Source organism: Eschscholzia californica, unplaced genomic scaffold (genome assembly GCF_041429995.1).
Source record: "Eschscholzia californica isolate CP2 unplaced genomic scaffold, dmEscCali1.0.p SCAF_3, whole genome shotgun sequence".
NCBI lineage: Eukaryota > Viridiplantae > Streptophyta > Magnoliopsida > Ranunculales > Papaveraceae > Eschscholzia > Eschscholzia californica.
The window spans coordinates 40,695,559-40,711,188 of record NW_028238420.1 but is presented as its reverse complement, the minus strand read 5'-3'; the positions used below and the strand labels follow the sequence as shown (position 1 = coordinate 40,711,188).

General features: G+C 34.7%; 1 protein-coding gene across 1 annotated transcript; it reads left to right on the top strand.

The window, feature by feature from the left end:
• The first annotated feature begins 7,194 nt into the window (after positions 1–7,194).
• LOC147550328 (putative xyloglucan galactosyltransferase GT12) lies at positions 7,195–9,304 on the top strand. The gene has a single exon (XM_086671749.1). It carries the CDS (start codon positions 7,342–7,344, stop codon positions 9,109–9,111), a length of 1,770 nt encoding a protein of 589 aa, XP_086527875.1. The 5' UTR covers positions 7,195–7,341; the 3' UTR covers positions 9,112–9,304.
• The last annotated feature ends 6,326 nt before the right edge of the window (positions 9,305–15,630 follow it).

Below are 15,630 nucleotides of genomic sequence, written 5' to 3'. Positions count from 1 at the left end.
CTTCTGTAAAAAAAATGGTTTTCGTAAAAAAAACAGTTTCGCGAAAGAAACAATTTTTCGAAAAAAAATTATGAGAAAAATGGTTTTGTGAAAAAACGACATTTCAAAAATAAAAGGTTTCTAAGAAAATGATTTCTGAATAATCGGTTTTCGAGAAAAATGAATTTTGGAAAAAAACAATTTTCGAGAAAAACGATTTTCAAGCATTTAGGATTCGAAGGTCATCCCCCTCTAGAAGGGATCTAAGATTTTGGAAAACCTAGGCTTATATACCATTTGGGACGTGGTCTGGACCTTCCTTGCCCTAAAGTGGTCTTAGGTCTCTCTCACGTCAAAAGCTAGCTCAAGAGGTGAGATTTTTCATCACTTGTAAAATGAACCTAACCACCATCCTCCCCTCGCCACAACCAATGTGGCATCAAATTCAACAATCTAACCCTTCACCAATAGGGGATAAATATCTTACCCCACCATAAGTGGCCTGAAATATTGGCTAAGGCCTTATAGTTATAGAAATAGAGAAAAAACTTGCCATTATGGTGTGTTTGGATGAAGGAATCAAGAATCCATGGATTCATGAGTCCTTCGGATTCATGATTCCAAATGATTTTCCTTAGTTTGTTTGGTAACTAATAAGAATCCTACAATCCATAATTATTTAAACTCTTTTTAGAATGCACCTTTAAATTATTATTCTAACCATTTTTTCTAGCTGAGAACTGTTTTAAAGAAAAAGGTCTTCCGGAAAACTCTTTCTGAAAAAAATGATTTTAGATCTGAGAAGATCGATTTTTCGATAAAATGGTTCTGAGGAAAACGATTTTCGAAAAAAAAAATTTCGCTAATCGTTTTTCTCAGAACCTTTTTCCAGATTTTTTTTTGCTCAAAAACCGTTTTTTCGGAAACAAAAGATTTTCGGAAAAAAGTTTATGAGAAAAACGATTTTCGTGAAAAACCAACCTTTAAAAAAAAAAATAAGGAAAAAAAATGTTTACGAGAAAACTAATTCTAAAAAAACGATTTTCGAGAAAAATGTATTTAAAAAAAGACGATTTCTAGGAAAAAATGTTTTTGTGTTGAAAAAATTTGAAATTTTTTTTTCTTTGGTTGATTTTATGTTTGAAATTTTGACTTAATAATTTAAAATCCTAGCAAATATTAGGGGGTAGGGTTAGATTTTAGTCTAAGATTTTTGGTAGCCAAACAGAAGAAGGAATCTTCATTCCTACCAAATCCTATTTTTGTCGTACTTTGGAATCATGCAACGAATAACACCATAAAAGTAAACTGTAAAAACTACAAATCCTCTGTTCTTAGTTGTCTTTGTTCTCCTCCACCATTGATTTCTATAACCCCTCTCTCTCTCTCCCGAAAAAAAAGGAGAAGGAGAAGAAATCACCCCTGTTTGAATAGGCTGGCAAACTAAACTCACTCAAAATACTAAAATATATTTCCAACTATTAACACTTCCAAGGAGAAACAAGAATCCAAGTTTTCTGCAAAAAAAAAACATAGAGAAAAATGGCAGTAAAATTGGAGCTAATTATTATGGTAATTCTATCAGTGATTAGAGGAGGATCAGGAGCATGGTTAGGGCAATCAATGTTCATAAGAAATTACATAAATGGAACTAATGTATCATTATATTGTTTTCAACCATACATAGAAGGTAATGAAGGACTTGGTCCCATAGATTTGAAACCAGGTGATTCTTTGAATTGGGTATTTAGACCTAGCATTTTGGGAACAACATCATATACTTGTAGGATTATATATAAAAATATCACAAATTTCTTTGATGTTTTTAACAATAGAGCTCCTTCATTCCCATGTATTGAAAATTACTGGTCAATTAGAAAGAAGGGAATTTATTATTACAAGAATTGTATATCAAGAGGTATTTTATCTGGTTGGGTAATCTGGTATAGATATGATTCCAGACATAATGATGCCATTGTTGTATCTCATGAAGCTGGAAACTACAAAAATGCAGCAGAATATCGGCTTAACTATGAAGAAGAACCAGGATTAAATGATTTACAATCAGAACCAGGACCAGATAATTTACAATCTTAAGAATATCTGTGTTTTCACCAGGCCACTAATTAGCTTAAAATTTTCAGTCATAATAGAATACTTGTAAAGTTACCGAGATTCGTGTATACAATTTAATTACCTTGTCTCAATTATCTCTTTTTTTTTTTTTTTTTAATTTGAGTTCTTCTTTTATTCTATTGTTCGCGTGGTTTTGAAATTTTAATTAGAATTCTAACTAGATTGAGTTAGATTTTGCTATTCAACCCTGTAGAAGAGAGATTTTCAATCCTGGTAGAAAGATGAATAGTCCAGCGGGTTGACAACAATACTATTATATAGTTGAATTTGGATGAATCAGAAATCAGAACTAGACTACTTAAGTCCGTTTGATACGTATGAAAATGTGAGTAAGAAAGTCGTTTTATCAGGAAAATCAGTTCTCGGCTGTTTGATTGGCCACTTTGGGTAAGAAAATCGATTTCCTCAGAAAAAAAAAAAAAGTGTGCGGATGGTCTAATTTTTTCCCCACTTTTTAGATGGGAAAGTTGATTTCTCACTCTCTCCCTCCTCCCATAACTCTCTCCTCCCGTAACTTTCTCTCTCTATTTCTCTCATACTGTAACTCTCTCTGTTCATCTCTGTCCAATTAATAAATGAGTTATTTTCCAAATGGCCCCCAACTTTGTGACCAGCTTCCTGCCTGACCCCCTACTTTAGCAATAATTCGCGTATGTCCCCCTTTTTCCTTTATCTTTAACTTTCTGTTACTCTCTCTCCTCCATCTCATTTTCTCTCTCTGCCAAGTCACCTATCACGCCACATCATCATCTTTTTCGGCAGGGGTCGCCGGCCGGCCAAATTTCCGACCGGCGACCTTCAAATATTAATTTTTTTTTATTTTCTTTCCCCTATCTCTCTCTAGAATTTTTTTTATTCCTCACCTCTCTCTCTCTAAAAACTCCAACGAAGGGGTTTCCCTTTGCCGGAGCTAGGTCTGTTCCTGAACAGATCTGTTCTGTTGACGATAGACCTTGTTGTTTTGTTCACGAACATACCTTGCAAGGTCTGTTCGTTGAACATATCTAGCTCTGGCGAAGGGAAACTCCTTCGTCGGAGTTTTTAGAGAGAGAGGTGAGGAATAAAAAAAAATTCTAGAGAGAGGAGAGAGAAAATTTTTAATTTTTTTTTTAATATTTGAAGGTGTCGGCCGGAAATTTGGCCGGCCGATGGCCCCTGCTGGAGAAGATGATGATGTGGCGTGATAGGTGACTTGGCATAGAGAGAAAATGAGATGGAGGAAAGAGAGTAACGGAAAGTTAAAGATAACAGAAAAAGGGGGCCATACGGAAATTATTGCTAAAGTAGGGGGCCAAGCATGAAGCTGATCACAAAGTTGGGGGCCATTTGGGAAATAACCCTTAATAAATTAAACCGACTTAATAAATAAGCTGAAATTCTAAAGGCACCCCTTAAATGCCTAACATTATATACTGGTTAAATGGTCAATTAATAAATAAAACCTAATTAATAAACATTTGTCTAAAGGCACCCCCTTAAATGCCTAACATTTATGTAGTTAAAGACTCAATTAATAAATAAAACATAATTAATAAACATTTGTTTAAAGACACTCTTTTTTCTCACCTTATTATCACCTAAACTTTGACTTTGAGGTAAGACGTCTCTTTTCTTTCTAACGGGAAAGCAAGCCATTTTCTTACCCATATATTTTCTCGCGTATCAAACGGACCCTTAGATACAAGTGAGGGTGACCTACAAGTTCCATAACTAGGTCAGCCTCTATAAGAGTTCAACCTCAAAAAATTTCTACTCAAGGCTCAGAGCACAAATTGGCAACAAAGGAGAAGTTTTAATTTAGAGGAACAAAATTGTGTTATCGATAATGTGAAATTCTTGAGCGAAGCTACAACTATGAGAGAAAGCAAAGTAGAAAAAAAAAGATATTTAGCGTTAAGGTCAAAGAAAAATACCGATATTAACTTTTGGGTCAAGAGTTTGTCTGTTATAGGGTCTGGGTCACAGACTAGCCGCCGTTGACCCAGTTGACTAGAGATGATCGTTAACAACCATTAGTTTGTGACCCAAATGCTAACGCCAATACTTTTCATTGACTCTGATGCTAACTTTACCTTTTAATCATTGTAACATGGACGTCTTAAGGGAAATTGGTGAAAGATGTGTGGGTTTCATGGGTGACACATTTTGACGTAGAACTTGTCAGATGTAGAGCGCCAGAGCGGAGCCTAATCCTAAGCTAACTGATCCACCATCCTTAGTGTTGCGAAAGACACGAACCCTGACCGACGAACCCATTGGTAGAGAGTCATAGACACTGATGACTTACCGTTAGTATAAAGAGAAGTTGTGTTAGCATAGGTCATTCCACTAGATCTACTACTTAACATAGACCCCTTCAATGTATCAAGGAAATAGTCTTAAGAACCCGCCCCATGAGATTCCCATAGAGAGACTATATCAAACGCCCAAAAGAAAATTAAGTCCATGTGATATTTCGTAAAAATATTTTGGAAAGTATAGAGAGTTCCACGATCCTAAAGACGAGTGACATGAGAACAAAGAGAAAGTGATCTAGAGAATTTGTAGGCAAAAAAATCTCATATTTCGAGGCACTAGTACAACAATTTTCGCATCGGAAAGACGCAATGATTTGAGAACGTGCATTAATTTTAAAATAAAACATATTCCCTCTAAGATCGACATATTGAATTTGATGAACATTTATGTTTTTGAAATACATTGTAGTTTTGCTTGATTGATCATTATTTTGGCATTACAATTTACTTCTAAGATATTTAGGTGTCGTTTGGCAACACTAAAATAAGTTATTTTTTTGCTTATTGTAGAAAAGTAAAAAATTTAATTTGGTAACGTGAAAACTTCTGACTTTACTTAAGTTAAAATTTGACTTCCTTTTGAAGTTCAAAATGTTTTACTTTTAACTTGAAAGTTAAGTTACTTCATTAAGTTACTTATGTCAAACACATACACGGATATTACTTGATTATTCTTTTTCGTGTCTACCTTTGCTCCACCACCACCGCGACCACACCTTCACCACCACCACAACACTTCAAATACCACCACTGTACCTCCACGACCACCACCACTACAACCATCACCATGTCTCCACCACCTCCACCACAACCACCACACTCCACCACCATCTCTAAGCCTTCACCACCGCTACCATCATCACCATGTCTGCACCACTACCACCATCACCATGTCTCCACCACTACCATCACCAAGCCTCTGCCACCACATCTTCACTACCACAACTCCACCACCACACATCCACCACGGCATTTCCACCACCACCACGGCTATAACCACCATAATACCTCAAACACCACCACTGTACTCCACCATCGCGACACCATAACCACCACAAAACCACAACACCTTTAATCCACTACCATATTTTCATCTCCACCGCCACACCTCAACCACCAACCCCATACTTCCACCACCATCGCCACCACACTTCTACCATTACCACCACCACCATACTTCTACCACTACCACCAACATCATACCTCCATCACTACCACCATTGCCATATTTCCGCCACTATATCCTGATGACAGCTAGCACCATATTAACACCACCACCACCATATTTCCACCTCAACCACCACCATTATTACCACCACCGCCACCTTTGCCATAATAGTCATCATGAAATCGTATGAGTAAACTTTCATGAATTATCTCTAGAGGGAAAGAAAAATAAAAAATGAAAAATGAAAAAGTAAATAATGTTGTCAAACTAACTTTTAACTTTTTTACTTATGAGTAACTATTTTGCCAAACATACTTTCTATATTTTTTGACTTTATTAGAGCAAAAGTACTTTTGCTTCTTCTTCTACTTTTGTTTGCCAAACGACACCTTAGTGTTAGGGTCAACGGAAAGTACCAACATTAACATTTGGGTCTCAGACTAACGGATATTGACGACCGTCTCTAGTCAACTGGGTCAACGGTTAATCTGTGACTCAAACCCTATAACGGATAAATTTTTGACCCAAATGTTAATTCCTCCTTGATCGAAAGGAACTCTTATCGATCCAACACACAAAGTTACTAGTGCCAGTATCAGCAGCACAATAACATAGTATCGTCAGTACTTTTCTTTGACCCTCACTAAATATTCCTTAAGTTAAAAGTTAGACATTTTTTATTGTAACGAAGGCTGAACATCATGGTAGGAGAGATAAATAAGAGTTTTAAATCAAGAAGTAAGTTACATCTCACAAGTTTGATTCAATTTTCTTTAGTTTTACTATTTATGTACTTTAATAGTGTAAATCAAAGTTATCTTCAACATCTTAATGTACTATTTGTGTCACTTCAATAGTATTAGACTTAAAACCAATGGGAACTACTTATTAAACTCATTTTGTACTAGTGGAAGTTATCTATATATAATTTGACTCATCTTAATCATCTAGATAAGTAGGCACATGTGATATTCAACAAAGTCTAAAATTATAATAAAACACTTGAAAAGTTGTAAATTTAGTTGGTGAGTGTATTTATCTTTGGAAAGATGGGCCTGTAAGGTGATAAATTGTATTGTTGTTTAAAAAATTGGACAAGGTCAATCCATGTTGTTGAGAGTCTTAGTCCTCTACTAAAACCATGCATGTGAACAGTTTCTAAAATTCTTTTATAGATTTCTACATGCTATAGCAAAAATGATATAATGAGCTCGATCTTGAACACTAATATCATGAGCTATAACTAATAGCGGTAGATTCTAACATATTATCGTCAACTTGAAAATATTCTACCTATGTTATGAGAAATCTATAGTATATCAGATAGAGCTCATACATTATTTTCTAACCTCAAACTCATTGAGTCTCATGCCAAATAACAATGACACCAACTAGAAGGCAACCATATAAGTGATTCAGTGATTATACAACTATATATGATGTCTACCTATAACTTCCTTTCAGTTTTAGTTTATCCTTTATTGGTCAAGGAGTTTATGGTAATAGAAACTATTTGTAACTTCTCCACTAGTTTAATGGATCTAAAAATGGCTTGAATTATTCAATTATGCCTACTATTTTTGTTCAAATCCCCCTCTTTCTCTCTTTACATTTCATTCTCTCTATCTCCATCAACACAGATTCAATTTTCTTTTTCAATTCATCTCTTTTCATGGTCTTCAACAATCATTGAGTCTTCTATGTTTCTTTTATGGATTGGATATTGGGTTTGGAGGTGTTAGCTTAAATTTCTCCACAACAATGTTTTCGACAAATCGAAAACAACAGCAGATGGAGAAATCATCAACAAGAATATGCTTTTATCTATCTCGGTTCATAATTCTCGCTTCGTTTGCATTATGGTTCTTATTATTTTACTCGAATTCTTCGATTTATATTAGTAGTAAAGGTAAGATTCATTCGTTCATGAACGATTATGTTTATTCTGCTATAGTAGCGGAATCAAATCCAATAGTCGGTATATCCAATAATACTGAGCTTGTTAACGAAAAACTTGTTACGAAAAATGGGAATGAGATGGAATCAACTCAGAAAACTGGAACTAACCAAGAACCTATTAGTATAAAGTCCATCGGAGAGAACAGAGAAGAACCGAACGGGGACAAGTCCGTAAGCGAAAAGCCCATCACTGAAGAGAACAACGAAGAACCTATCGAAACAGAACAGGTTATAGAAAACGAGGTTGAAATAGAACCAGATCCATGTTCTGGTAAGTATATTTATGTTCATAATTTACCAAGAAGATTCAATGAGGATTTTATCAAGCAATGTAGAACACTTTACGAATGGACCGATATGTGTCCATTCATGACGAATGCGGGCCTTGGGCCAAGAATCGGGAACTCGCAAGGAGTCTTCTCTACAAGAGGATGGTATGCTACAAATCAATTTACTTTAGAAGTTATATTTCATAATAGAATGAAAAACTACAAGTGTTTAACAAACAATTCTTCATTAGCTTCTGCAATTTTCGTGCCATTCTATTCGGGTCTTGATATTTGTCGATATCTTTGGGGGTTTGATAGAACGGCGAGAGATAATACTTCTCTCGATCTTGTGAAATGGCTCAAAGAACAACCCGAATGGAAAGTATTATGGGGAAGAGACCACTTTCTTGTTGCAGGAAGAATTACTTGGGACTTTAGAAGGTTAACAAATAAAGACTCTGATTGGGGTAATAAGCTAATGATTTTACCCGAAACGAAAAACATGTCGATTTTAGTAATCGAAGCAAGCCCTTGGCATCGAAATGATTTCGGTATACCTTACCCGACTTACTTCCATCCTTCATCGGATAATGAGGTATATCAATGGCAGAACAGAATGAGAAGACAAAAGAAGCGATACTTGTTCTCCTTTGCTGGTGCACCAAGACCGAACATTACAGGATCTATTCGAGGCGACATTATCGAACAATGCCTAGCATCAAGGAGGAAATGTAAGTTGTTAGATTGTAATAAAGGAAGCAGAACTTGTCATAAACCAAGTAATGTGATGAAGTTGTTTCAATCCTCGGTCTTCTGTTTACAACCATCAGGAGATTCATATACTCGAAGATCAGCTTTTGATTCGATACTAGCTGGGTGCATACCAGTTTTTTTCCATCCTGGGTCAGCTTATATTCAATATATATGGCACTTACCAAAAGAATATACGAAATATTCAGTTCTTATACCCGAAAATGAAGTAAGAAACGGGAAAGTAAGTATAGAATCGGTTTTACAACGAATACCCAAGGAGAAGGTTCGAGCAATGAGAGAAGAAGTTATAAAGTTGATACCGAAGGTGGTATATGCAGATCCAAGGTCTAGACTTGAGACCATTGAAGATGCATTTGATATAGCAGTCAAAGGAGTGATTGAGAGAGTGAATAAAATGAGAAAGGATATGAGTGGGGGGCGAAATCCCGACGAGCCTCCTTATTCAGAAGGAAACACATGGAAATATAATTTGTTTGGGACAGAAAAAGAACATGAATGGGATCATTTTTTCTATGAGCAAAAGAATTGAAGTTCGAAATAAACAAGAGAAAGAAGTAGAATACAAGGACATACAGAATAGATATAGTTACAGACAGGAATCAAAAAACAAAACAAGAAAAAGTATTGCATTTTTTTGAGTTTGTTAGTGATAAAGTGATTTGGTTAGTTTGGAGAAACTGTAAAGTTCTAGTAGAATTGAATGAGAAAATAATTTTGTTGCACATCCAAATTGCTAAATGATACCTTGTCTCTTGTAGCCCAGTTGGTTGAGATGCTTTCCAGTGCTCCCAACATGTCACGGGCTCGAGGCTAGGTATGAGCACAAAATTGCTAAATGATAGGAATAGGGGAAGCCCGAGATGGCCTCGTGAACCATCCTGGCTTGCCAAGTACCCTAGAGTCCGGCCAGACTTTAACGAGGAATCTCTAAATATATTCAAATGGAATAAACCTTTGTTGAAGCTTCTATGGGGTGCATGTATGCAGTATTTACAGGTACGGAGCAAAAGTAGTGTTATTTGCTGTTTATAAGGCAAACACATTTTTGTCTTTCTATGCTTCTCCCATTTTGGTTCGTCACAACGAGCCTTTTAGAAGGAAAAAATGGTCTTCACATTTTACATTAGACAATGGAAGTGAATCAGATACTCTTTTGTAGAAGGGTGACTACGTCACTACGCAATCAATTGCAAAGGGATTGATACATCATCAAGATGTGATCAGCAGGATAACTGTCTCAATACAAACATTATAAGTTACCTTGCCTACAACCCATCTAAACTAGAGGCCTAAAAGCCCATCTAAACTAGAGGCGCAAAGACTATCAAACTATTTTAGTTGGAGAAATTTAAAATGCGCTCACCAATTTTATTATTTACACTCATATGAGAGGTTGTGAGTGCATATGACAAAAATGGTGAGTGCATTTAACATTTCTCTTTTATTTTTATTTATTTTTGATGAAAATAGGCTCACCCTAACTTTATCTCAATCTCAAATCATAGAAATGTTGGATTTATCTGTCTCCAACTGACTTACAATACTCTCAGGAACCGTAATCAATACACTTGGTGTGTCAGAATTGTTCCTTATAAGAATTAGCTAGCAAATGTGCGACTTTATTCGCATTTCTCGGACAATAAGCAAAACTACACTTATTGAGAAGTGTTGTATTATTTTGAATATCAAGCACAATAGATCGAATCTTCCATGGTATATCGTCTTCAAGGTTTGAGCAAGCCGTTACCACATTTAAGGCGTCCCCTTCGATAATAAAATCATATTGAGGTAAGTCTGCAGCTAACATTGAGGCTAAAAGTGTTGCTTTAGCTTCAGCTTCATGTGCCGATGTAGCGCTTGTTTCGTGAGCCAAGGCCATCACAAAGTCACCGGTTGAGGTTTTGCAAACAGCTGCAAGCTTTGCTTGCCCTTCCTTGTAACCCGCATCAAAGTTTACTTTGTTCCTCCGTCAAAGGGGGCTTCCAAACCTGTGAATTAATTAACATATTCTCCTCACTTGAAGCACCTAATGGGTGCCCTGAATTCATAAACTCATCATTCAATTTCATTGCTGCATTTATAATTTGTCTCCCTCCTTTCAAGGATTTATCGAAAACCAATTTATTTCTCGCTTTCCATAGATACCAAGCAACACAAAACCTTTATGTAACTATCTTCTCTTCTTCTTCCCCTACTATCCAATCACATAGAATATCATGAAAGCTTCTTTGTCCTTCCAATCTCAGGTCAAGTGGCGGACATATCCATGTTTCTCTTGCCATGCGGCAATTTCTGAATATATGATCTATGTCCTCCACTTCTTCGCTACAAAACTCACACAATTGAGATATTGTAGTATTAAACCGTAGTGCTCTTTTTTTTTTGGCAATGCATCATTCAATATTCTCCAAATGAAGGTTCTCACTCTTGGTGCAAGATTGAACTTTGACCATACTTTTTCCATTTCAACTCATTCGACAGTTCTAAAGTCTTGGATGTTGATGGTTTCGCCTTTATAATCGATGTGTATAATGATTTTGTCGTAAAGACTCCCTTCTCGGTTTGAATCCATACCATCTTATCACTTGTATCTCTTCTCGGTAGTTTGATTTTAAGAATCTCTTTTGCAGCAAGAGAGTTGAATAACTGCTCAATTATGGATTTCTTCCATAATCCCTGCCCATCTATTAAATCATGGACGAAGATCGGTGAAGGTAGGGCCTCTCTATCACTTCGTTTACCTGGAATAAATCCCCTCAATGTCGGTACCCAAGGATCTTTCCATATTTTGATATTTTTCCCATTCCCTACAAGAAAACACATCCCTTCTTTTACTCGTTCTCGCATTTCCGGAATACCTTTCCATGTAGCAGTCAATAAAGCGGATTGTTTAGGATTAAACTGCCAAAAATCCAAATGTTTTAGGTATTTAGCTTTGAGAAGCCGCACCCATAAAGCATTTGGTTCATTCACAAATCTCCAAACTAATTTTCCGATCAATGCTTGATTAACAAGACCCATGTTTCTTATACCAAGCCCTCCATTCTTCCGATTCTCTTGTAATGTATCCCAATTTATATAGTGCATCTTCGACACTTCCGAATTATGTCCCCACCAAAAGTTCCTTTGACATTTCTCAATTTTATCAATAACTCCTTTCGGTACTAAATTTTATCAATAACTCCTTTAGGTATTTCTATTTTATTTATGACTTTAGTAACCCAAAACTCAATAAACTATAGATTCCACTGGAAATCAAACCTGAGACCACCAGGGTTTTAAAGTACGTGTATTACCAACTAAGCTACCAGTCGTTGGCTAGTAAATTAGATACTTGAATGTTACTGTTCATCCACAAACACAAGGTCATGAATACAAAAGGTGCATTCTCTCTCGTCATTTCTGATTGATTTTGAGTTGGATGTCCACAACGTTGAATACATACTAGACTTAGGCTCAAGCGTAATCGACCGCACAACCATACCATTTTATGTCACCCAACAGAGACGACAGACTTTGAGCAAAAGATCTCGTACGAGTGGATGCAGTCTTGTGCCTAATCACATTTAGAAATGTCGATGTTTTTGGGAAACAACAAAATTTTCCAGGATTTTCAAAATTTAGGGTGGAATTTCTTTTTGTTTCCTACAAACCACCACTTATTCTTTTCACACCAGAAGGTCGTCGACAAACTTCCATTACTGGCGACCCTCCAAATTTCTTTTCCAGATATATATTTTCTTTCGTCACTTTCCCAACCACCACTTCTGAGGCGAATTTAAAATATAGCCTATAATATGTTTTAGTAAACTCGTATTCTGTAATAAAAGTAACTAGAAGTGCACGAGTTTATGTAGTGTAGACCTAGGTAAGTACGGTCGATTCTGCGAAGATAAGACTGAAAAGTTATTTAAATCTAAAACCAGTAAATAAAAGAACTTTAAATTTAATGAGAAAGCAAAATAATAAATAAATGGAAAACTAAATGGAAAGAAATCAAAACGAGAAAATTCTCGCGTTTTATAAGCCACAAAGTAAAATCACTTTTAGAAACAAGTAATTGACTAAATAAATTGCTTCATTTATAACTCAAAATTTAGAATATTCACCCTACCTAATTTCGGAAGATGTTTTCGTTCAAAACCGATTTATAAACCATAATATTGTAATTGTTTTGTTTTGAAAAGTAAATCTTCAAGCTATAGTCTGTCAATAAATAGGCATACATCATCAAAGAATTTAACTTAAGTACGATGCATGAAATTTAAAGGAGTAGAAAATGAAAAAAAAAATCAATTTGATAAAATAAAAACAATCAAAATATCGAAGCACAACAAAAAGATTTAATTTATTAAACGTATGTTGTTAAACAGTCAAATACAGATTTCATCATCAATCTTAGATGGTAATTAAAAAGTCATGGCTACAATAATCATAACCGTAGTACAATAACATTTGTTATGCTATGCCCGACACGTTCCCGACTGATTCTCGATCGACTGAAGTGTCGGGCATAGATCTAGAGAGACAAAGTTAAAAAAGTTCTCTCTCTAGATCTATGCCGGCACGTAGGTCGGGATTCAGTCGGGAGACGTGATAGTGTCATTTTCCGTAAAATAATTACAGTGTAACGAAAAATAATCACCACAGACCCTTAATCAAATTTTTTTTTTTGAAAGAACCCTTAATCAAGTTGCTCCTTAACCCTTTCAACCAAAAAAAGTTGTTTTAGGTTATTGTCCACAGCTCCAAGATTACCTTTCAAAGACTCAGTTTCTCTTCAATGCAAACCCTTGTTTTTGGTTGAACTTTAATGTAAAACCTAACTTTCATTGATTAATTTAATAATAAGGTAGAATTGATTTGCGAAGTAGGGTAGGTTTCTTTGTTAAATTTATTTAAACTCAAATTTAATGAGTATATTAATTTTATTAGTTAAGTAATTAGAGAGTTAATTTTAGTGGGGTTAATGTACTAGTTAGTGGGATTAATAGATAAGTTAAGGGTTCATGGGTATATAGACCAAAATAATGTTCAAAAAATATTTATGATCCAATCTTCCCAAAATATGGATATTTAGTCCTTTTACATTATGGACATAAAACCCCTCACTTTCTAAACACAGTATTGTCAATGTCCCACGTTCAAAATTCGCGCGTTTTGAAAAGATAGATTTGGGCGTAATTTGGGGGATTTATTAGCAAAAAATGGATAGAAACAAATCATAATTTCTCTCTCCTCTAAACAGATTTGGAAATTAAAATTAATTCTTTCCTATTATCCGAATCAATCAGAAACTAAAATCCTAACCAAAACGAAACGCCATCACCACGGATATTTCCAAATCAATTTTCTCTCTCTTCTACACAGATTTGGAAACCAAATCAATTTTCTCTATCTTACTATGTAAATTTTTTTTTCGATCCAAATCAATTTTCTCTCACTTAACTTTCAGATTTGGAAAGAGTATATTTTCTGAGATCAATTTAGCGTGATTTGGGGGTTAATATACAAAACATATATATCACTTTCTCTCACTTAACTTTCAGATTTGGAAATAGTATATTTTTTTGGGAACATTAAAGCAGCAATTTTTTTCGTTTTTACTCGTACATAAATACACATCGAATACAAATTATGAAACAAATACGTAAATTATGTGTTATTTATGACGAGGAAACCATCATTGGTCATGTATACAACGTAATTCATCAAATGTATGTGGGTCTTGTTCAACAAGTTACACATAATTTCTTTTACATTACACATCTTTTACATTCTGTTACAAAAAAACGTACAAAATCTTCTCTGGTTCAAAAATGGTGTCCATCCATGTACTCTCCATTTGTAGTCTTGAGCGAGACAAACAACAGTTACACTATATTGTCGAAGAGCATATCCAAATGTTTTTGCACCACCAGGAAACAACTGACCAACTTCAGTAAATATTTTATCTCAGCCATCAGGATTTAGTTTCGATGACTTACTTTGATTTGATGATTTTGTTTGAAATTCCATCTGTTATATCAAATCTACACACATAAATACACATACATTAAACAAACAAATCATATATTGTATTATAAACTACATGTGCAGTTGCGTAAATTATGTATAATGTTTGTCAAATTTTGACAATATTTGAAGGTTTTGAGTAGTCTGGTAAGCTTAACAAGGCTACTGTTTTGGGTGAAAAGTACGCGTAATGGTAAATAAATAATACATAATTTATGTGCACTTATACGATGTTTTATAATTTATTACAAATTATATAGAATGTATAACAAATTACACGTATTTTACATTCTCTTATAAAAACTACGAAATAACACCTGGTTCATAAAATTGTACGAAACCAAAGATCTGAGGTGAAGAAATATCAGATCATCAAGAAGCTTAAACCTAGATTAACATACATTAATAATGAGACATTTAATAAATAAACAAATTTGTATCATAAATGACATGTACATTTCAGTAAATTATATATAATGTATGGCAAAGTACGATTGTTTATTTGGTTAAGAGAAGCTTTATACGCTTGTCGTGGCATCTTTGCAGGTAAGAAAAGGTAGAGTAATGTTGGATAAATTTTTGATACTGTATGCACATCTGTAATATGTATTTGATATCAATGATAAAGTACGTATAATTTGTATTAAAAATACACATATATATCATTCAGTAATAATAACATCTTACCTGTAAAGTTCGCGTAATTTACTGGAAAGTATAAAAACGTATACTAAATTAACTGTATTGTATATTCTGTTACGAGAAACAGTACGGATAATCACCAGGTTCGAAAATTATACGGACAGATAGATCTGATCTGAAGAAAGATCAGAAACCACAAAAATTAAACATAAATATAAAGAAATATGATATGATAATCAGATGAAAACAAAACATAATCGGTTTGAACGAATCAGTAAAGAAGGATTAAACATCCATATCATAAACAGTTATGAAAATCATAGAGAGAGAAAATAAACCTCATAAATCTGTAAACAAACAGGAAAACAAAATGAATAAATCTGTTACGATT